This window comes from Capricornis sumatraensis, chromosome 4 (genome assembly GCF_032405125.1).
Source record: "Capricornis sumatraensis isolate serow.1 chromosome 4, serow.2, whole genome shotgun sequence".
Taxonomy (NCBI): domain Eukaryota; kingdom Metazoa; phylum Chordata; class Mammalia; order Artiodactyla; family Bovidae; genus Capricornis; species Capricornis sumatraensis.
The window spans coordinates 163,798,817-163,822,455 of NC_091072.1; the positions used below are offsets into that span (position 1 = coordinate 163,798,817).

The following is a 23,639-nucleotide window of genomic DNA, read 5'->3' on the forward strand; positions in this document are numbered from 1 at the left end:
TATCCCTTTATTCTCCTGTCCTCAATCTTGCCCAGCATCAGAGTTTTTTCCCGTGAGTCAGCTCTTTCCATCAGGTGGCCAAAGTATTGGAGCTTCAGTGCTAGTCCTTCCAATTAATATTCAGGGTTGATTTCCTTTAGGATTGACTGGTTTGATCTTGCTGTCCAAGGGTCTGTCTGGAATCTTCTCCAGCACCAGTTCGAAAGCATCAGTTCTTTGGTGCCCCACTTTCCTTATAGTCCAGCTCTCACATCCGTACATGGCTACTAGAAAAATCATAGCTTTGACTATACAGACCTTTGTTGGCAAAGTGATGTTTCTGCTTTTTAATACGCTGTCTAGGTTTGGCATAGCTTTTCTTCCAGGTGCAAGCATAGCTTTTAATTACATGGCTGCAGTCACCATCTGCAGTGATTTTGGAGCTCAAGAAAACAAAGTCTGTCACTGTTTCCATTTTTTTCCCTATCTGTTTGCCATGAGGTGATGGGACTGGATGTCATGATCTTAGTTTTTTGAATGTTGAGTTTTAAGCCAGCTTTTTCACTCTCCTCTTTAATTTTCATCAAGAGGCTCTTCAGTTCCTCTTCACTTTCTGCCATAAGGGTGTTGTCATCTGCATACCTGAGGTTACTGAGATTTCTCCTGGCAATCTTGATTCCAGCCTGTGCTTCATCCAGCCAGGCATTTTGCATGATGTGCTCTGCATATAAATTAAATAAGCAGGGTGACAGTATACAGCCTTGTTGTACTCCTTTCAAATTTTGAACCAGTCCAGTGTTTCATGTCCGGTTCTAAGTTTTGCTTCTTGGTTTCTTTGCTTCTATGGGTTTCTCAGGAGGCAGGTAAGGTGGTCTGGTATTCCCATCTTTTTAAGAATTTTCCATAGTTGGTGGTGACCAACATAGTCAAAGGCTTTAGTATAGTCAGTGAAGCAGAAGTAGATGTTTTTCTGGAATTCTTTCGCTTTTTCTGTGATCCAGCAGATGTTGTGAATTTGATCTCTGGTTCCTCTTGCCTTTTCTGAATTCAGCTTGTACTTCTGAAAGTTCTCAGTTCGTGTACTGTTGAAGGCTCGCTTGAAGGATATTGGGCATTACTTTGCTAGCATGTGAAATGAACGCAGTTGTGTGGTAGTCTGAGCATTCTTTGGCATTGCCCTTCTTTGGGATTGGAATGAAAGCTGACCTTTTCCAGTCCTGTGGCCACTACAGACTTTTCCAAATTTGCTGGTATATTGAGTGCAGCAATTTAATAGCATCATCATTTAGGATTTGAAATAGCTCAGCTGGAATTTTGTCACCTCCGCTAGTTTGGTTGGTAGTAATGCTTGCTAAGGCCTGCTTGACTTCACACTCCAGAATGTCTGGCTCTAGGTGAGTGATCACACCATCCTGGTTATCCAGGTCATTAAGATCTTTCTCGTAGAGTTCTTTTGTGTGTTTTTCCTACCTCTGCTTAGTATCTTCTGCTGCTGTTAGGTCCATAGCGTTTCTGTCCTTTATTGTGCCCATTTTTGCGTGGAATGTTCCCATGGTCTCTCTGATTCCCTTGAAAAGCTCTCTAGTCTTTCGCATCCTGTTGTTTCTCTATGTTTCTTTGCACTGTTCACTGAAAGTAAAAGTGAAAGTGTTAGCCTCTCAGTCGTGTCCGACTCTTTGCGACCCCATGAACTGTAGCCCACTAGGTTCCTCTGTCCATGGAATTCTCCCCTGGAGTGGGTAGCCACCTTCTCCAGGGGATCTTCTTGACCCAGGGATCAAACCCAGGTTTCCTGCATTGCAGGCAGATATGTTACTGTTTGAGCCATCAGGGAAGAGAAGGCTTTCTTCTCTCTCTTTGCTGTTGGAACTCTGGGTTCAGATGGGTATATCTTTCTTTTTCTCCCTTGCCTTTCGCTTCTCTTCTTTCCTCAGCTGTTGGTAAGGCCTCCTCAGACAGCCATGTTGCCTTGTTGCATTTCTTTTTCTTGGGGATGGTTTTGGTCACCACCTCCTGTACCGTGTTATGAACCTCTGTCCATAGTTCTTCAGGCACTCTGTCGATCAGATCTCATCCCTTGAACCCATTTGCTACTTCCACTGTATAATCCTAAGGAATTTGATTTAGTTCATAGCTGAATGGCCTAGTGGTTTTCTCTACTTTCTTCAGTTTTAAGTCTGAATTTTGCCATAAGGAGCTCATGATCTGAGCCTCAATCATGAGCCAGTGCCTTGTTCTAAGGATGAGCTGTCAGTGGCGGGCCTCTGGGTCATCTTGGGAAGGAAAGTTAGTCTTCTGGTAGGCAAGGGCCCAGTAAGAGGATGCCAGCATCTCTTTGGAGGGCAGCGCAGAGTTGTCGGGATACAAGAAGTGTGTGGATAAGAAGTGTGCAGCTGTTACCTGAGTGACAGTTCTGGAACCAGTTTATACCAGTTCCTTGGGCGGTGAGATGAGGTCACCTAAACTGGTGCTGTCACTGTGAACTCTTCACGGATGCTGCTGATGAGATGACCCGTTTCTTAAAGTACTTGGTAACCACCAAAGCTCAGGAATGTTATTACACAGAGATTTTTGGTTGAATGACCTAGAGCTGTCCCGATATGGGCCAGTGGGGTGATGTCAGTCTAAGTGAGTGACTTAGAGTAATTCAGTTTTATGTCTAGTCACAGTGCTGGTTTATATGTCTTAGGTGAGATGAGCAAAGGTGAGCTTTTCTCTAAAAAATCGGTTTTTAAATTCATTCACTTTTGGCTGCATTGGGTCTTTGTTGCCGCCCGTGGGCTCTCTCTGCTTGGGACGAGGAGGGACTCCCCTCCAGTCGTGGGGGGCAGTCTTCTCATCACAACGGATCTTCTCATTGAGGAGCACAGGCTCCGAAGTTCTGGTGCCCAGGCTTAGTCGCCTTGCGGCCTGTGGGGTCTTGGACCAGGGATCGAACCTGTGTCGCCTGGATTTGCAGGCAGGTCTCGTGACCACTGGACCACCAGGGAAGGCCCCTAAAGTGTGTCTTTTGTTGGAGATTGTTTCTAAACATTAAATCTGAGAAAATTCTTTTGCATTGATTAGTCCATATATTATACTACTATTAAAATTATTAGTACTAATTTCTTTTTTAAAATTCATTTTTATTGAACCACAGCTGGTTTACAGTGCTGTCTGTCAGTGTTACCTTCTACCATTTTGTTTCACATTTCCCTTTACTGGTACCTCCCTGTTTTTATATCTCCTTTTCTATTTTCCGTCGGATAGATCATTTTTGTTTCACTCCTGATTAAAAGTCACACATTCTATTTTGTGCGTGTGTGTGTGCGCGCGCGCGTGTGTGTGTGCGCGCACGTGTGTGTGTGAGGCCTTCTTGAACTTAAGACCTTTCGCCATGGGTGTTTGACTTTTCAAGCGTCACAGGATCTTTGCTTTCCTTCAGTAAGACGACTGTCCTAACACGCTCCTCTCCTGATTGACATGCCCCCAAATTCTGACCTCTGCTCTATTTTATTTAAAAATGTGAGTAGTGATTGAAGGATATGTTAGGATTCTTGGGCTTCCCTGGTGACTCGGTGGTAAAGAATCTGCCTGCCAATGCAGGAGACACGGCTTTGATCCCTGACCTGGGAAGATCCCACGTGCCTTGGAACAGCTAAGATTGTGTGCGGCTCCCCTGGGCCTCTGGTCAGAGCGGGAGCTGCGCCTGTGAAGCCCTCGTGCCCGGGAGCCTGTGCACCGCAGGAGAGAGGCCACCACAGTGAGGAGCCCGCACGCCGCACTGAGGAGCAGCCCCTGCTCACTGCACGTAGAGGGGCCTGTGCAGCAGGCAAGACCCAGCACAGCCCAAAGTGAATACAGTTTTTTGGAAAAAGGATATGTTAGGGTTCCTTATCATGTTGCTGGATAATGTGAAGCTTATTTTAGTAGCAGTTTTGTAGCGATTCTGGGTGGGAGTGGTAGGTGGTTTCTGCCTCCATGAAGACCGGTGGGATATGCCTGAGGCTGAGGTCAGGCTGCAGGCGGAGAGGCGGAAGGGGCCCTGGGGGAGACTGTTTTCTGTTTGGTTGTTGTTACTGAAATCCTGTAGATGTTTTTGTAAATTGCAGATTATTTTACAGTAAGCCTCTCCAATTTATGAATCCTTTCTAAATCTTGCACTCAGCTTTATGGCTGTTTCGTCAGTGGCTGTTTGCCTTCAGTCTTTGTTTTAACGGTTTCTGGGCCTCTCTGCTGTTGTGCGGCCGCGCTCTGCGTGCTCGGCGGCTCACGGCGGCTCCTCGCGCTGCGTGCCTGGGCTCTGGGTGCAGGGCTTCGTTCACGGCAGCACACTCTGAGCCCCGCAGCACGTGGGGTCTTCCTGAATCAGAGATTGAACCTGTATCTTCTGTATTGTCAGGCAGGTTCTTTTTTTTTTTTTCCTTTCTCCCCCCACCTTTTTTTGGTAATATAAATGTATTAATTTTAATTGGAGGCTCATTACTTTACAGTATTATATTGGTTTTGCCATACACTGACATGAATCCACCATGGGTGTACACATGTTCCCCATCCTGAACCCCCTCCCACCTCCCTCCCCATCCCAGCCCTCTGGGTCGTCCCAGTGCACCAGCCCCGAGCACCCTGTCTCATGCATGGAACCTGGACTGGTGATTCGTTTCACATATAATAACATACATGTTTCAATGCCATTCTCCAAAATCATCCCACCCTTGCCCGCTCCCAGAGTCCAAAAGACTGTTGTATACATCTGTGTCTCTTTTGCTCTCTCGCATACAGGGTTATCGTTACCATCTTTCTAACTTCCATATGTATGTGTTAGTATACTGTATTGGTGTTTTTCTTTCTGGCTTACTTCACTCTGTATAATCAGCTCGAGTTTCATCCACCTCATTAGAACTGATTCAAATGTATTCCTTTTAATGGCTGAGTAATACTCCATTGTGTATATGTACCACAGCTTTCTTATCCATTCATCTGCTGATGGACATCTAGGTTGTTTCCATGTCCTGGCTATTATAAACAGTGCTGCGATGAACATTGGGGCACACGTGTCTCTTTCAATTCTGGTTTCCTCGGTGTGTATGCCCAGCAGTGGGATTGCTGGGTCATAAGGCAGTTCTGTTTCCAGTTTTTTAAGGAATCTCCACACTCTTCTCCATAGTGGCTGTACTAGTTTGCATTCCCACCAACAGTGTAAGAGGTTCTTAACCACTGTTAACAATACTACAAAAAAAAACAATATTACAGAAACATTATGTAACAGTATCACAGAAACATTATGTAACAATATCACAGAAACATTATGTAATATCACAGAAGCACTATGTAATAATATCACAGAAGCATTATGTAATAATATCACAGAAACATTATGTAATAATATCACAGAAACATTATGTAACAATATCACAGAAACATTATGTAACAATATCACAGAAACATTATGTAACAATATCACAGAAACATTATGTAATATCACAGAAACATTAATAATATCACAGAAGCACTATGTAATAATATCACAGAAGCATTATGTAATAATATTACAAGCCATGACACTGAGGGTGCTCATGGTGCGCTTGGTGCTCCGTTGCTTGGGACTCCGTGCTTCTGCTGTACGGGACGCTGGTTCGATCCTTGGTCAGGAAACTAAGATTCTGCGTGCTGTGCTGTGCAGCCAAAAAAAAAAAAAAGAATGATAATAATATTATATGAGGTATAATTTACGTAAAGTAAATGGACCCATGTTATGTTTGTAGTTCTGTGGGTTTTAATGAATATGCCGCCACGGTCAAGAAGCAAAGTATTTTGACATCGCCCCTACAGCTCCGTCTTGTCGCTCTCGTCTGTAGCCTGTGACCCTGAGCAGCCACTTGTCTCCTGGGCACCATGGGCTCGGTTGCTGTGCTTAAAGTCGCATATGAATGGAATCATTCAGCTTTACTTTTTCGTGTCCAGCTTCTTTCCTCACCAGGGTGCTTCACTTCATCTGTCCTCACAGAGGTGCTTGGTCCTCTCACTGAGTAGTCTTCCGTTGTGGGAATGGCATCATTTGTCTCTCACCTGTCGGTGGTATTTGGACTGCATCCAGTGTTTGGCTACTGTGAATGAGGCATTTGTGAACCTTGTTTACAAGGAGTCTTTGTTTGGATTTATGGTTGCATTTCTCTTAATACCTGGGATTGGAATTGCTGGGTCACATGGTAAGTGGATGCTTAACTTTATAAGAAACTGGCAAAGAATTCTCCAGGGCGGTTGTGCCATTGTACAGTCCTGCTCACAGTGTGGGGGTTCCTACCCTGCATCCGTGCACACGTGGTGTTGGCAGCATTTTAATCTCAGCTGTTCGAGTGGCGCCCCTTAACGTACGTTTCCTGACAACAGTGGTGATAGTTTTCCATGTGCTTATTGGCTATTTTAAAATCTTTCTTTGCAAAGTGTCCAGATCTTCTGTCCATTTAAAAAAACACATTTTTACTAGTCTTCGTTGCAGCGTGTGAACCCTTAGTTGCAGTGTGTGGGATCTAGCTCCCTGTTCAGGGACCAGACCCAGGCCCCTGCACTGTGAGCACAGAGTCTTACCCACTGGACCACCAGGGAAGGCCCTGTCCGTTTTTTAGTTGAGTATTTTTCATATTACTGCTTTCTAAAAGTTCTTCACATTTTCTCGTTAAGAATGCTTTGTCAGAGACTTGTGGCTCGGTGATAAAGAATTTGCTTGCTACTGCAGGAGACATGGGTTCTATCCCTGGTCCGGGCAGAGCCCTCTGCTGCGGAGTAACTCAGCCCGTGCACCGCAGCTGTTGCGCCAGACTGCAGAGCCCTGGAGCCGCAGTGCTGAGCCCAGCGCCCCAGAGCCCCTGCTCTGCAGCGAGCGGGGCCCCCATGGTGGCAAGCCTGCACACCTCTGCTCTCCACGAGTAGAGAAACGCTGCACAGCAGTGAAGACCCAGCACAGCCAAAAATGAAAAGCAGTAAAATTATTTTTTAAAAAAAGAATGCTTTATCAGATATAGAGAACAAATGCTTTCTCCCTTTCTGTGATTTACCTGTGTATTTTCTTAATGATATCATTTAAAGAGCAGAAGTTTTCAATTTTGATAAAGTACTGTGTATCGGGTGTTTTCTTTTTTATTGGGCTGTGGGGTGGGTTGGAAACCATCTCTGCCTTATGGCCGCTAGGGAAACGTCTGCTCTGATTCTCCTGGGATGCTTCTCAGAGCTGTTTCTTTTTCTTGCAGCCACAGCTCTCGCTGTAGCAGCCTCTTCAGGCCCACTGCTGAGTGGCTTCTCTTTGGGAGAGAATGTCCTCTTTTTCTTGGGATCACTCTTGTTTCCTGACTTTTCAGGGTCACTGTCTGGTTCCCCTTTGGGGAAAGAGTTCTTCCTTTTGGGGAGACTTACAGTGCTAGCTGTCTCTTCAAGATCACTACCAACCAGCTCCTTCTTGGAAAAAGATTTCTTTCTCTTGGGTTTGGAGAGGAGACATCTGGGTCTTCCATCCTGTGCGCCTGAGGAGCCTCCTGGGGCTTTTGCTTCTTCTCAGGCCTCTCGCTTGTCTGCTCACGCTGCTCTGGAGTACTGCTGCTGTTTTCCGAAGATGCCAGGGCAGTTGCAGCCAACCATTTCGTTTCCTTCTGTAAGCGTGTCTTCTCCTGTTTTTTGAGCAAAAATAAATAAATAAATAATAATAACAACAGTTTGCTTTCCTTGTGTCTTATGTGTCGCAAGTTTACAAATATTTTTTCCTTAAATTTTCTTCTAAAGATTTTAGTGTTGGTGTTTATGGTTAAGTCTGTGATCCGTGGATGATGTGAGGTAAGGGTTGAGGTCTGATTTATATATAGATACTCAACTTTCCAGAGCTGTTTGTTAAAAAGGATTATCCTTTCCCCATTAAATTGCTGTGGTACACTTAGTTGAAGTCTGTTGGCCGTGTGTGTGTTGGTCTTCATATGGTCTCTCTGTTTTGTTCTGCTGAACCACTAGACCCACACTCTCCTGAGTAATCTCACTTTATAGGAAGCCTTAAAATCAGGCGGTGTTAGCACTCCAACTTTGTTCTTTCCTTTCAAAATTGCTTTGGTTCTCCTGGGTTTTTTCCCATACACATTTTAGTAGCAACTTGTCCATTTCTATTTTTAAAAATCTGCTAGAATTTATTTGGGATTGCATTGAATCAGTAAACCAGTTTAAGAAAAAAGACCCGTGTCTTAACAGGGTCTTCCCTGGTGGCTCAGCTGGTGAAGAATCTGTCTGCAGTGCAGGAGACCTGGGTTCCAACCCTGGGTTGGGAAGATCCCCTGGAGGAGGGCCTGGCAGCCCACTCCAGTATTCTTGCCTGGAGAACCCATGGACAGAGGAGCCTGGCGGGGCGCAGTCCACGGGGCTGCCAAGAGACGGACATGGCTGAGCGACTAAGCATGGCACAGCAGACGTTGACAGTTGGGTATTGCTAGTACGCTGAGAGACGGCTCCTTTTTGGATATCGACCTTGTAACTGGTAAGCTAGCGAGGCTCACTCTCATTAACTCTCGTGGCTCTTTTCCACACAGGCTTCTAGGCGCCTCTGCTTACACAGTCGTGTCATCTGTGAGTGCGGGCAGTCTTGCTTGCTCTTTTTTGACCTGCATGTGTTTCCCGTCGTCTGGCACTGCCGTGGATGGAGCAAGTCTTCACTAGAATCTCGAATAGAAGAGCTTAGTTTCTTACTCCAGTCGCAGGAGGAAAACATTCAGTCTCTTCAGCGCATTAAGTGTGCTGATAGCTGTAGGGTTTTAGTAGATGCCCTTTATCAGGTTCAGGAAGCTCCCTTCTATTCCTAATTTATTGAGAGTCTTTTTTTGGTCATAGAAGTGTGTTATATTTTTTTCAAATTACTTAAACCCAACCATGTTACGTTAAATAATCTAAGTACTTTAATTAAAAGGCAAAGAATAACAGAATAACAAAGCAAGACCATATCAACTCTGTGCTGTTTAGAAAAGAAACACTTTAAATATGAAGATACAGGTATGTTTTACAGATATGTAGAAGGGAGCTGCAGGATGTAGCCAGCATGAACTAGGAGAATGGTGTGCTGTGTTCATGTGGGACAAGCTGACTTCAGGACACAGACCACCTCTAGCTGCCCTGCTTGGCAAGTTCTTGTTTGGAAAAAAAGCCCAGGTTAGGTGGGGGTCTCCTTCCCTGGATTGTGTGTTATCCAGGTGCACAGGTCATTCTGTAGGGCTTCAGAAGAGAGGGCACCTGCTGTGTGAGGGGGCAGCAATCTTGTCCTGAAGGTCCGTCTAGTAATCGTTTTTCTCGTCCCCTAGAATCTGTCACTAACACCGCAGATACCCATCTGCACTCCTCACAAGAGAAATAAGGAAGATGTTAGGACCTAGGTGGAAATTGAGTGCAGAGATTTCCCTTGTGGCTCAGACGGTAAAGCGTCTGTCTACAATGCAGGAGACCTGCGTTCGATCCCTGGGTTGGGAAGATCCCCTGGAGAAGGAAATGACAATCCACTCCAGTACTATTGCCTGGAAAATCCCATGGACAGAGGAGCCTGGTAGGCTGCAGTCCATGGGGTTGCAGAGAGTCGGACACGACTGGGCGACGTCACTCACTCACTTAGCTCATGGAGTCCCTGCACTGAATGTCCCAGTGGCCTGCACCTGAGTCTGGCGGGCACCTGGGATCTTCGTCAGTGAGGGGCCTGAGCACAGGAGCGTGTGCAGAGGGTGAAGGCAGAGCGCACTTTGTGTTGGCAGAGAGATGGCATACTTGTGGCAAGGGTGGAGTTGGGGGGCAGCAGGGAGTCCCCAGAGGACGTGGAGGCACACTGGGGACAGTGCCCTGGTGAGTGGTGGGCATTTGGAGCCAGACAGGCTTTAATGCTGACGTGAGAGGACCATGAAGACGTCTGTGTTTTGGGAAAGGGAGTTTAATGCAGCAAAGACAAGAGGCTGTGGAGGGCATGGCTGGACAGCTGAGGGGCCGGTGTCATGGGGTTCTGAGAGGTGGGCTTCACACACACAAACTAGGGCTTCCTGTCGTGTGGGGAGTCCTTTACTCTTCCAAATAAAAATATTAGATCAGATAAATCCCCCGTCTGTTATCATGATTTTGTAGATAGTGATTTAACACTGAAAAGATTCGTAATCTCAAATAGAGGTTTAACTTGGTTAAAGATACAGACTTTGAGGACTTGCCCAGTGGTACAGTGGATGAGAGTCCGCCTGCCAGTGCGGGGTCCGCAGGGTTGATCCCTAGTCCGGGAATGTCCCACCTGTGGAAGAGCAGCTGAGCCTAACACAGCCGCTGAGCCCGCTCTCTTGACTGCGCGCGGCGGCTGGCACACCGCAGAGGGAAGAGGCAGGAGGCCGGAAGGGAGCGTAGTGCTGCTCCCGGCAACTAGAGAGAGGCAGCCGAGACCCAGTGCAGCAACGCAAAGATAAATGATTGTTGAATTTTTAAAAAGTACAGGCTTAGGTTTTCCATTTTGTATCTAACACAGAAAACTTTGCTGCACACCAGCCTAGGCTCACAGACTGCCACAGGGACTTGGTGAGTGGCCAGACCTTATATAGTCCAGGCACAGAGAGCCAGGCCTGGAGACGGAGTGGGGCTGCGGCCTGAGGGCTGCTGGGTGAGGGGCCCGAGGTGGGGAGTGTAGAACCTCGGTGTGCAGGCGGAGGCGGGGCGTCAGGGGCAGCCCTGGCCACCCAGCAAGGGACGGGCCGGGGGCAGGGAGGTGGGGGCGGCGGTGGAGAGACAGGAGAGCAAAGCTTGTTGCCCTCCTGGGTCCTGGAGACGGGCGGCCCCGACCTCAGCGGGGCCAAGTAGGGAACCCCGGGATCAGGAGGCAGAAGAGGCAGGAGTGGGGGGCTGAGGCTGTGGCCCTTGTGGGGTTTCCGTGTGAAAGGCGAGGCTGGGCAGGGGGAGCAGCTTAGGGCCAGCTTGCTTGGATAATTTTGGCGGGCTTTAAGCTATGTGGGCGGGTTCTGCTTGCCTGGCCCCTGGTCCCTGGCACTGGGATGATGAAAGCAGAGGAAGGGGTCTCCTGGCCTATGGGCCCGCAGCAGCGGGGAGCCCTGGGGGGTCAGCCTGCAGGCTGGAGATGCGCTCCCGGAAACGCTCTGCTGCTCTAAGAGTTGGCTGCACAGGAGGGGCCGTCTTTCCTCAACCAGAAAGCTTTTTCAAAGATAGTGTACAGAAAATTAATAATGTACATGATTCGGAGACATCTGGGGAGAGGTGGGCAGTGTTGATTAAGGAGGGAGGGGGACACTGGGAGGAGGTTTGTGAGTCGTGAACTCTCTGGGTGGAGGGGTATTCGCTGTCTGACACGGGGACAGGCCTCTGCGGCCTTGGGCCCGGGGCTGTGAGCAGGAGCTCCGGCGAGGGGAGGCGGCAGGGGTGGCCCATGGGGGCACCCCCTGCTGCCCGGGCCGGCCAGCGTGGGCTTGGGATTCGCCTCAGGGTGGCTGAGGCCAGCGTGGGCGTGGGACTCGCTGCAGGGTGGCTGAGGCCGGTGTGTGCAGGCTGGGGGACGTGACCTTCTTCTCTGCTTGCAGCTCTGTGGCCAGCACCATGTTCTGGAAGTTTGACCTGAGCGCCACGTCGCACGTTGACAAGCTGCTGGATAAGGAGGGCGTGACGCTGCGGGAGCTGATGGATGGAGAAGACATCCTGCAGGAGTGCAAGGCCCAGAACCGGAAGCTGCTGGACTTCCTGTGCCGGCGGCAGAGCATGGAGGAGCTGGTGGGCCTCGTGACTCAGGACCCAGCCCTGGACCTGGAGGAGAGGGCCCGCTTCAAGTGCGTACCGGGCCGGCCGCGCTCGGTGGGTAGCGGATGGGGCTTGAGGACAGCCGGGCCTGAGCTGTTGAAGGGAGCGGCTGACCCTCAACGTTGAGCCCACCCGACGTGTGAGAAGGGCCGCCAGATGGCGTTGTGTCTGTGATGTTTAAGGTCTGGGATCCCCGCGTGTGATTCCTCACCCTGGGATGTAGCGAGCAGCAGTGCAACACGTGGAAGCGTTTTGGGGAAATGCTGGAAAACCGCTGAGCCCTGACAGAGGCCGATGCGTGCGCTCGGCCTGGTGAAGCGGGCAGTCCCCAGTGATGGGCGGCGCGTGGCTGCTGGACCATGGGGCCTTCTGCCTGGAGGAAACACGCTGTGCCCTTCGTTGTCCCAACTGGTCTCAGAGCCGTGACGTTAGGAGATGACAGAGGGGGCCGAGTGAGGACTTGGGACTGGGGCTGGGTGCGGGTGCGGACAGAGGAGTGTGAATGGCGGGGCCTCGGGGGGCAGGAAGGACCCAGCACTTGCCTCTGACTCTGAGGGTGCCGCTCGGGTCCCACTCAGACTCGGGGACGTGCGGGAGCAGGGGTTGGTGGCACAGGGAGTCAGGGCAGACAGAGTGCCCGCAGCTTCTCACGTGTCCCACTGGGGTCGGCGTGTGTGGTCACATCTTAGAACGGACTAGGGAGTTACGGCCTGAGGTCAGATCCTGTTTTTGTAGGACCTGTCAGCTGAGAATGGTTTTACATTTTAAAATGGTTGGGAAAAAAGTGAAAAAATTGTATTTATTTACCTGGAAATGGCAAAATTCACATTTCATTGTCCATCAGTAAAGTCTTGTTGGATACACCCATGACCTGTTGGCTGTGACAACATAGGCCTTCTAAAATAGTTACTCTCTGACCCTCTGTAGGATGTCTTTGCTGACTTAGGAGGCAAATAAAGCAAGATGAACCGATGAGGGCGGGGGTGTCAGGGCTGTCGTCTGCACTCCTGTCTGGCTGGAGTGCTCCAGAGAGAGGCAGGGGCTTGCTCGTGGAGGAGCCGGGGCGTGGCGCCGCCACTGTGGCACGTCAGAGCCCGTCAGGCCATCTCCTGAGATGTGCCTGGTCTTACCTCCGCGTCGCCGTTAGCGACCCCATTCCTCTAATTCTTTCGCTCTCGAGTGGGTCCTGATGCTGCCCGAGCGAGGCTCTCCTGTCTGAGGCGCTGGCAGCAGTGGGAGGGCGGGAGGACCGGCTGGCTGGTTGTGCTTCTGGGTGGAGGGTCCCAGCACGGCAGTAGAGACCGGAAGAGCTTTACAGTCAGAGTCGGAGGAGATCGGCAGTCGGGAGCACAAACAAGGCAACAAGGAAACCTGCCGCTCTGGGCAGGGACACACACAAGTAAGCAGGTGGGACAGTGTTTGCACGTGTATACAAAAAGGGCAGCCCCAGATAGGGATTTAACGAAGAATTGTGGTATAATTTTATAGAGGCGGGGAGAGGGCAGTGGGGCGGACGGGCCGGATGATGGGAGAGCTCCAGCGTCACACAGGAGGTCGGTTCGTGATGTCTACAGTTGCTGAAGATGTCTGTTTGTGTTTTATTTGGAAACATGGAGGTGGATAGTAGAGAAGGTGCCAGGAGGCTGTGGTGGCCGTCTTAGCAGTGTGGCCTGCGAGTGGGGATGGGGGCTCTTCCTCAGGAGCCTGGTCAGGCTGAGTGGTTATAGCATGTGTGCATGTGACCGGTTAAAAGAAGTAGAACCTTTTTAATTTAAAAGTTAATTTTAAAATTAACTTGCTTATTAAAGATTAGTTTGCTTTTAGTTAAAATTAAATGTCCTTTTTGAAAAGAGAAATAGGCTGGGTAGATGGATGAGGTAGTAGCTGGAGGAGGGTGTGGGGTCAGGATTAGTTTTCAGAGGTGCCGAGGGTACAGGTTGGACCTGTTTCAGGCTCTGAGCCATGGGTCTCCGTCGAGCCACTCCGTGGGCTTGTGCAGCAGCGCCCGGTGAGCTGGGCATGAGTGCGGCGGGCAGGAGCGCCCTCGTCCCAGCCTCCGGACGACTGCTCCCGTGGCTGTCCTGACGGCCGCGTCAGCCTGCTGGCTGCAGGCTGGATTATGCAGAGACCTGTCCGGGATGTAGGGGTGCCTCTGAGCCGAGGGGCCCAGGGGGCCACCCTGAGTGGTCGGCTGCTCTGCTAATGCCAGGGGAGCTCCGTGCAGGTGAGGCCCTGTGCAGCAGCCCAGGGCTGGGAGCTGGCCCGAGATTCCTGAGGATGCTTCTGGCTCTTTCTTAAGGTTCCCGTGCAGTTTGCCTGCTGAGCTTTGGACCATTTGAGAAATGAGATGATAAAGAGTCTGCAGGTGGATGCCAAGCTCACACTGTTGTTTCTGGCGCGGTGGTGTGGCGATGGGTGGAGGAGGGCTTCCTCTTCTCGAGTCACAGACCTGCATGCCTGTGGGGAGCAGGGTTGGGCCCGGCAGCCCAGGAAGGGCTCCCCGCACCCCCACCCCGTCCTGCAGGGCAGCGCAGAGGAGAACGCCAAGCCCTGGGGAGCGCCTGGGGAGCAGCCGGGCAGCCACAGAGAGGCGTGCAGAGGGCCCAGGAGCCTCCGCCATGATGGCCCTGGACTCTTCTTGCTCACCCGGAGATTGCTGCGGCCCCTCCTGTGTTCCTGAGGTTCGCTTTTCTTGCTGCGGCCCCTCCTGTGTTCCTGGGGTTCGCATTTCTCTCTTTCGCTTGCTGCCCCTGGCTAATTCTGTTCTCTGACAGCCTCCTGAGTGCACCCTTTTCTCCCGGGTTGGCTCTGCCGGGTCACATCCAGGCTGGACATGGTTCTCTTGTCATTTTGAAGACTCCAGGGTTGTCTTTGCCAACTGAAAAAAAGGGCACAACTTAAAAGCTGAGAATTACGTTTTACTTGGCGGACTCTCTGAAGACTTTAAACCCTGGGGAGAGGACTCCCAGATCACTCAGGGACGCCTCTGAAGAGGCGAGTGAGGAGCCAAAATGTGTAGTTTTTCCAACAAAGATCAGGTAGTCAGAACTTCAGAAGATTGCTGTTCATTAAAGAAGACCAGACGACTCACGCTGCGGATTGAGCGCCTCTCTGTGCCTGGGAAGGTGCGGGGTCTGGGCTCACCGCTCGCTCTTCTGCCCTGCCCTGCAGCTGTCTTGGCCGCGTCCTGTGCACTCCCGTCCTGAGTCCCCCTCGCAGCTCGCCGTTGGGGGTGGCGGCTCTGACGGAGGGAGGAGCCCCGCGGGGCTTCCAGGCCCAGGGCGGACTGTGTTCATGGAGACGTCCACATGGCTCCCTCACACCTTCTCTTCCTGACTCCAGCCCTGCTGCTGAGAGATCTGAAGCCACAGGCCCCCAGTTTTCCTCAGGGGCATCCTAGGGCCTTTTCTAATTCTGTTGCTTTGCAGTTTCCCAGGACTTTATCCCCTGGGTCAGGACGGGGATCTCAGAAGTGGCGCCAATAATCCAGGAGAACTTTATAGTCAAAGTGTTTGGGGAAAATTAGTAATAAGTAAATACAAAACAAAGTGAACAAAACCAGGGAGTTTCATTGCAGCAGGCTGCAGTGGGGACCTGCTTGGGGACCACTGTTTGCATCCAGGCCTCTCTGAGCGTTAGAGAACACAGGCTCCTATGCTCGAAGCGCTGTGAGGCCAAACTGGAACGCCAGAGGCTGGAGCAGGGAAACGTGTTTCACTGTGGGGCTAAGCAAGAATGGTGGCTTGTGCTGTTGCCAAAATGTTGGCTCTCTGTGCCCCACTGCCAAACCGAAATATGAAGACACAGCTGTGGAGGAGAAGGAAAAGAAAGTGAAAGTGTTAGTCGCTCAGTTGTGTCCGACTCTTGGCGACCCCATGCACTATAGCCCACCAGGCTCCTCTGTCCATGGGATTCTCCAGGCAAGAATACTGCAGTGGGTAGCCATTCCCTTCTCCAGGGGAGCTGCCCAACCCAGGGATCAAACCTGGTCTCCTGCATTATAGCAGATTCTTTACCATCTGAGCCACCAGGGAAATGGCTTTATTACTTTGCCAGGCAAAAGGGGAACACTAAGTAGGCTAATGCCTCAGGGACTGTGCCCCCACTTCCTGGTGAGTTGGGAGAGATGATGTAGTCAGGCAGGGGTCTGTGATAAGGACCAGAGCCGTAACAGTCTTGCATTCTTTATTCTGCAGTTTCTAAGGAGTGGGGTTGCTGACATGGTCAGAGTCTGTGTGCAGAGCCTTGGGTGGTCGTCTCCTAATCTTTTATGGGCCTCTCTGGACCCTTTAGTCCTGCTTCACGTGGTTTCCTGGCTGCTGCTCCTCTGCTTAGTAGCTGTTCTGCCTTTTGGAACTCAAAGCAGCGCGTGGGAGCTGCAGTCTTGTCTATAAGAAGGCTGTGTGCGCGCACTCAGTCGTGTCTGACTCTTTGGGACCCCATGGACTAAAGCCCACCAGGCTCCTCTGTCCGTGGAATTTTCCACGCAAGAAGACTGGAGTGGGTTGCCATTTCTTTCTCCAGAGGATCTTTCCAACCTCGGAATTGAACCTGCATCTTTTGTGTCAGCAGGCAGATTCTTTACTACTGAGCCAAGAATTGATGCTTTGTCTAAAGGAAGTGGGGAAAAAAATAAGTAAAGGAAATGGGGGACAAAAAGGCCTCCTTGCCTGGGAGACCTAGAGGGCCCTGCTTGGCATCAGTGCCCAAAAGCCCCAAACTCCCCACTAGTTTTAGGGGAGAAGCTTATAGGCAAACTTGAGGTGAGGGCTGCGGGATGTGGTGCTTTCTTCTCTTTGGTTGGTGGTGAGGTAACAGGGCAGAGCTCCAGGAATCTTGGGCTCAGGCTGAAGTTACTGTCATCCGTCTGGGGGTGGCTGGGGGGGGCTTAGTTCTGCTGAAGAACTCAAAGGTATTGTTGTGTGTATCCCTTTAGCAGAAGATGCTTGCTCCTTGGAAGAAAAGCAGTGACCAACCTACAAAGCATATTAAAAAGCAGAGACATTACTTTGCCTGTAAAGGTCCGTCTAGTCAAAGCTATGGTTTTCCCGGTAGTCATGTATAAGTTGTGTGAGCTGGACAATAAAAAGGCTGCTGCTGCTAAGTCATTTCAGTTGTGTCCGACTCTGTGCGACCCCATAGACAGCAGCCCAGCAGGCTCCGCTGTTCCTGGGATTCTCCAGGCAAGAACACTGGAGTGGGTTGCCATTTTTCTTCTCCAGTGCATGAAAGTGGAAAGTGAGAGTGAAGTTGCTCAGTTGTGTTTGAGCGCTGCAGAATTGATGTCTTTGAACTATGGTGTTGGAGAAGACTCTTGAGAGTCCCTTGGACAGCAAGGAGATCCAACCAGTCAATCCTGGAGGATATGAAGACTGAATGTTCATTGGAAGGACTGACGCTGAATCCGAAGCTTCAGTACTTTGGCCACCTGATGGGAAGAGCCAACTAACTGGAAAAGTCCCTGATGCTGGGAAAGATTGAAGGTAGGAGGAGAAGGGGGCGACCGAGGATGAGATGGCTGGATGGCATCACCGACTCCATGGACGTGAGTTTGAGCCAACTCCGGGAGGTGGTGAAGGACAGGGAAGCGTGGCGTGCTGCAGGCCTTGGGGTTGCGAGGAGGAGGGCGCGACTGGATGAGGGAGCAGCGTTGAGGACCCTGCCCCGGGGCTGTACCATTGTTTCTTGACTACCCCTCGCTTCTTTGTCAGCTACTGTTTGAACCTGCCCTTCCTAACTTGGGGGAGGTGTATGTTTGTTCCCTCCCTCAGTGGTGTCTGACTCTTTGTGACCCTGTGGACTGCAGCACGCTAGGCTTCCTTGTCCTTTACTATCTCCAGGAGTTTGCTCAAACTCATGTCAAGTCAGTGATGCCATCCAACCATCTCATCCTCTGTCGTCCCCTTCTCCTCCTGCCTCAATCTTTCCGAGCATCAAGGTCTTTTCCAGTGAGTCAGCTCTTCGCATCAGGTGACCAAAGTATTGGAGCTTCATCGTCAGTCCCTCAAATGAATATTCAGGATTGATATCCTTTATGATTCACTGGTTTGATGTCCTTGGTCTCCAGGAACTCTCTAGAGTCTTCTCCAGCACCGTAGTTTGAAGGCATCATCTGGGGCCCCCGTGGGGCCTCTGCCCCCTGGGCTAACAGGAGCACCTGCCCCACAGCCACGCTGATGGCCCTGCTTCCGCCCCTTCTGCACCTGGATGGCCGTGCGCGCCATCAGCTGTTTCCTCTGGAGCCTCTTAACCCCAGACCCCTCCAGCTGACCCACAGTGAGCACCTTAGTTTGGGGCCCTCCGGGTGGCTTCCGGGAGCTGAAGGTCACTGTGGCTGACCTTGACCCAGGGCTGACTGTGTGCCAGGCTCTGCTCTGCTTTATGCGCAGCCTCGGGGAGTGGGCTCTCGGCCCCCATGTTCGGCTGTGGCAGCTCAGGCTCAGAGAGACTCAGTCACACGCCTGAGGCTACACCGCAGGTCCCGCGCCTCGTGTGGCGCCAGGCCTTACCACTGTACTGCGTGGCGGCGGGCTCTGGGTGCTGCAGGGCGTTGGGTAGGCCTGTCCAGGGCCCGTGTCTGTGAGAGGGTCAGGCAGGGAGCACAGTGGTACGAGGTGATACATGCTGGGATCAGGACTGTGTTGTGTCCGATCATTTTTATCAAAGGAATAATACATTTTAACAGACATTGATATTTGTAGGGACGTAGCCAATTAGCCAAAATGGCAGTGGTCAGGCTCTCTCACCCCAGCCCTGTCCCCCAGGTTTTGTAAACTCATGGCTGTGTAGCAGCTGAGGTCACTTACTGCACACACACGGCACGATGTACCCACTCAGCCATGGGCCGCTTGTATTCTGTAAACATACATGAGCTCCACCTGAAAAGCTCTGGCCGCCGGGTTACGGCTACGTCAAGGCTGCATTATGACTGTCCGCTGGGTCACCAGCAAGAGGAGAGACCGCCGTGTGTCTGCTGCTACGGCCATGCCAGTCAGGAAGGAATAAATGTGTCTGCCATTCCTACGGCTCCTTGAGCTTTCTTCCAGCTTCCCCGTTCACGCTTTGCCTACCCTGGGTTCAGCGAACAGTGTGGACAGCAAGATAGCCAGCGTAGTCCACAGTGAGCTGCAGTGAGACAGCATTTCTGAATACTAACCGGCATACCACGCGCCCTGGCGCTGCATCCTAGGCTGCGACACGGGGCCTCTTCAGTCTGGGAGCAGGCTGGGTCTGTGCTGGTCGACGTGTGGGGGTGAGCAGGGTGCGGAGAGGGAAGGACGACCAAGAGAAGGCTGTTGGGCAGCTTCCTGAGCAGCGGAGAAGCCCGGTTCACACCCAGCTGTTGCTCTGTGCCCCTGCAGATACCCGAACACAGCCTGCGAGCTGCTGACGTGCGACGTGCCACAAATCAACGACAGGCTGGGGGGCGATGAGACTTTGCTGAGCGTTCTTCACAACTTCCTGGACCGTGAGCCGCCCCTCAACCCTCTGCTCGCCAGTTTCTTCAGCAAGACCATTGGTAACCTCATTGCAAGAAAAACTGAACAGGTAATCGTCTGCCCAGCCTGCGCGATTTGGGAGGGAGGCTTGGCTGATGCCGAGCATGCCATCAGCCGTCTCGTGGAGGCGGGTTCGGGCTGCTCCAAGGGACTCACCAGGAGCCGCACGGCTGCTGCTATGGGAGCTGGGGTGGGTGAGGAAGCTGTCTTCCCGAGAGAGGGCCACTGGCCTGCTCTGGACGAGCAGCGCTTGCGCCCTTCCCGCGAGTGCACAGGGCCCCAGGCGAGGCCGGCCTATCTTCCCACTGACCGCTCCCACAGTGAGGGCCAGGTCGGGCCTGGGTCGTGCTGGGACCGTCGGGTTCCTGCTGTTGCATCTGTGTGGGTGTCGGGTGTCTGTTTATACCGTGCCCATGTGCTCAGTCGTGCCCAGCTCTCTACAACCCCATGGACTACAGCCAGCCTCCTCTGTCCATGGATTTTCCAGGCGGGAATACTGGAGTGGTAGCCATCTCCTTCTCTGGGGAATCTTCCTGACTCAGGGGTGGAATCTGCGTCTCCTGAATTGATGGGCGGACTTTTTACCACAAGTGCCACTTGGGGATCACTTCTTTGTGTCTAGGGCACTTATTATTTCAGAACAAATAAAAGGAAGTTCTCCTCTGTCCAATGGATAGGACTCTGTTTCCACTGTAGGTGGCGTGGTTGGCGAACTAAGATCCTGTAAGCCACGTGGTGCAGCCAAAAAATAAAAGGAATGCCCTGTTGTAGGTTCCTGCAGAGTGTGGGGTGAGCTCACCTCATGCAGCTGGAGCGCGGTTCTTCTGGGAGTGACGCAGGCGCCTGCCCCACACCGCCCTGGCCCGCTTTCGTGCCGCGCACTGCACCCGTCCCGGAACGGCCGCGCGGTGTGCAGGCGCCCGCTCCAGGAGCCGGCGTGTCGCTCTTTCATCTCCTGCCCCGGCTCACTGTCCCCAGTGCGAGTTTGAGAACGAACCCCAGACAGCATGTCGGTTCTGTAAGCACTGCAGTGTGAGTCTCTGAAGCACGAGGACTTCTTTCTCCTGGTGGCACGTGAGGTGGGCAGCGTGAGTGGCTGAAGCGAAGGTGCTTGAGGCGCTTGCAGTCCCAGCAGCAGCGCACGGCCCCTGCTGCTGCCCTTGCTCTCCAGCCTCGCTGTGGTCCCCCGGCTCACTGCAGCCTCTGCAGCAGTTGCAGACAGTGGCGTTGTGGCTTTAAGTCACGCCACTTCGCTGACTACTGCGGATGAACACCTTTTTATACATTAACCGGCCATTTGGATATTTTTTGTGTGAGATCTCTTGCCCATTTTCTTTCAGCCTCTCTGTTTTCTTTTCGTTTGTAGGAATTGTCTATTTTGTGGATACAAGTCCTCTGAATTTTTTTCGGCTGTGCCACATAGCTTACCAGATTTTATTCCCCGACCGGAGATTGAACCTACGCCCTTGGCAGTGGAATCTCGAGCTCGAACTGCTGGGCTGCCAGGGACTTCTCCCTTTGTTGATTTTGTGTTGCAAGCATCGTTTCCTACTCTGTTTGCTGGTCTTTTGGGGTTTTTCTTTTTTGGTTTTTACTCCCTTAATTGTATTTTTTTAATGAACAGAAGATCTGATTTTCATGTAGTGCAAGTCTTAACTCTAATTATGGTTGGTTTTTTTGTTTGTTTTGTCCGTTAAACTTTTATCTACTTCAAAATCATAAAGATACTCCGTATTATTTTTTAGAAGCTTTGTTGTTTTCTATTCAGTTCAGTCGCTCAGTCATGTCCAACTCTTGTGACCCCATGGACCACAGCACGCCAGGCCTCCCTGTCCATCACCAACTCCCAGAGTCCACCCAAACCCATGACCAGCGAGTTGGTGATGCCATCCAACCATCTCATCCTCTGTCGTCCCCTTCTCCTGCCCTCAATCTTTCCCAACATCAGGGTCTTTTCAAATGAGTCAGCTCTTTGCATCAGGTGGCCAAAGTATTGGAGATTCAGCTTCAGCATCAGTCCTTCCAATGAATATTCAGGACTGATCTCCTTTAGGATGGACTGCTTAGATCTCCTTGTAGTCCAAGGGACTGTCAACACCACAGTTCAAAAGCATCAATTCTTCGGCGCTCAGCTTTCTTTGTTGTCCAACTCTCACATCCATACATGACCACAGGAAAAACCATACCTTGACTAGATGGACCTTAGTTGGCAAAGTAATGTCTCTGCTTTTGAACATCCTGTCTTAGGTTGGTTATAACTTTCCTTTCAAGGAGTAAGCGTCTTTTCATTTCATGGCTGCAGTCACCATCTGCAGTGAGTTTGGAGCCCAGAAAAATGAAGTCAGCCACTGTTTTTACTGTTTCCCCACCTATTTGCCATGAAATGATGGGACCAGATGCCATGATCTTCGTCTTCTGAATGTTGAGCTTTAAGCCAACCTTTTCACTCTCCTCTTTCACTTTCATCAAGAGGCTCTTTAGTTCTTCTTCACTTTCTGCCATAAGGGTGGTGTCATCTGCATAGCTGAAGTTACTGATGGTTCTCCCGGCAATCTTGATTCCAGCTTGTGCTTCCTCCAGCCCAGCATTTCTCATGATGTACTCTACATACAAGTTAAATAAGCAGGGTGATAATATACAGCCTTGACGTACTCCTTTTCTTATTTGGAACCAGTCTGTTGTTCCATGTCCAGTTCTAACTGTTGCTTCCTGACTTGCATACAGATTTCTTAAAGGCAGGTGAGGTGGTCTGGTATTCCCATCTCTTTTGGAATTTTCCACAGTTTATTGTGATCCACACAGTCAAAGGCTTTGGCATAGTCAATAAAGCAGAAATAGATGTTTTTCTGGAACTCTCTTGCTTTTTCTATGATCCAGCAGATGTTGGCAATTTGATCTCTGGTTCCTCTGCCTTTTCTGAAACCAGCTTGAACATCTGGAAGTTCACGGTTCACATTTTGCTGAAGCCTGGCTTGGAGAATTTTGAGCATTACTTTAGTAGCATGTGAGATGAGTGCAATTGTGCAGTAGTCTGAGCATTCTTTGGCATTGCCTTTCTTTGGGATTGGAATGAACACTGACCTTTTCCAGTCCTGTGGCCACTGCTGAGTTTTCCAGATTTGCTGGCATATTGAGCATAGCACTTTCACAGCATCATCTTTCAGGATTTGAAATAGCTCAACTGGAATTCCATCACCTCCACTAGCTTTGTTCGTAGTGATGCTTTCTAAGGCCCACCTGACTTCACATTCCAGGATGTCTGGCTCTAGGTGAGTGATCACACCATCGTGATTATCTGGGTCATGAGGATCTTTTTTGTGCAGTTCTTCTGTGTATCCTTGCCACCTCTTCTTAATATCTTCTGCTTCTGTTAGGTCCCTACCATTTCTGTCCTTTATTTTTGCCCATCTTTGCTTGAAATGTTCCCTTGATATCTCTGATTTTCTTGAAGAGATCTCTAGTCTTTCCCATTCTATTGTTTTCCTCTATTTCTTTGCGTTGATCGCTGAGGAAGGCTTTCTTATCTCTTCTTACTATTCTTTGGAACTCTGCATTCAGATGGGTATATCTTTCCTTTTCTCCTTTGCTTTCCGCTTCCCTTCTTTTCACAGCTATTTGTAAGGCCTCCCCAGACAGTCATTTTGCTTTTTTGCATTTCTTTCCCATGGGGATGGTCTTGATCCCTGTCTCCTGTACAGTGTCACGAACCTCCGTCCATAGTTCATCAGGCACTCTATCAGATCTAGTCCCTTAAACCTATTTCTCACTTCCACTGTATAGTCATTCATAAGGGATTTGATTTAGTTCATACCTGAATGGTCTAGTGGTTTTCTCTACTTTCTTCAATTTGAGTCTGAATTTGGCAATAAGGAGTTCATGGTCTGAGCCACAGTCAGCTCCCAGTCTTGTTTTTGCTGACTGTATAGAGCTTCTCCATCTCTGGCTACAAAGAATATAATCAGTCTGATTTCGTGCTGACCGTCTGGTGACGCGCGCGTGTAGGGTCTCCTCCTGTCTTGTTATATATTCTCTTATGTGGCCTATAGATTGGGGTTGGCTAATTACTGCCCACAGGTCAAAACCAACCTGCCACCTGTTTTTGTAAAAAAAAAAAAATTTTCTGAAGCACAGCTGCTCTCATTTATTTACCTATTACCTGTGGCTGCTTTTGTACTGTAGTAAAAAGCTGAGAAGTTGGGGCTTTTTAAATTTCTCTCAGTCACCTCGTTCTCAGGGTATCAGTCTTACAGATTTTTCGTTATGTTTATTCTTAGGTGCTTTATATTTTCATGTTGTTCTAAACAGTATCTTTTTTATTGAGAAACTTTACTGAGATAACTGTCGATTTTCTGGAACACATTCAACTTGACAATGATACATTATACTTTTTTTCATATT

At 50.3% G+C, this 23,639-nt stretch overlaps 1 protein-coding gene across 5 annotated transcripts in view; it reads left to right on the top strand.

Annotated features, from left to right (window-relative positions):
- The window catches only part of PPP6R2 (protein phosphatase 6 regulatory subunit 2), a 49,262-nt gene that overhangs the window by 2,243 nt on the left and 23,380 nt on the right, over positions 1 to 23,639 (top strand). For 4 of the 5 annotated variants that reach the window (XM_068970967.1, XM_068970969.1, XM_068970970.1 and 1 more), the window contains exons 2-4: positions 8,185 to 8,467; positions 11,529 to 11,771; positions 19,104 to 19,290. In XM_068970967.1, coding sequence (XP_068827068.1) covers positions 11,545 to 11,771; positions 19,104 to 19,290 — 414 coding nt within the window. In that variant the 5' untranslated portion in view covers positions 8,185 to 8,467; positions 11,529 to 11,544. The remainder of the gene's footprint in view (positions 1 to 8,184; positions 8,468 to 11,528; positions 11,772 to 19,103; positions 19,291 to 23,639) is intronic. The other variant, XM_068970968.1, reaches the window with a different exon arrangement.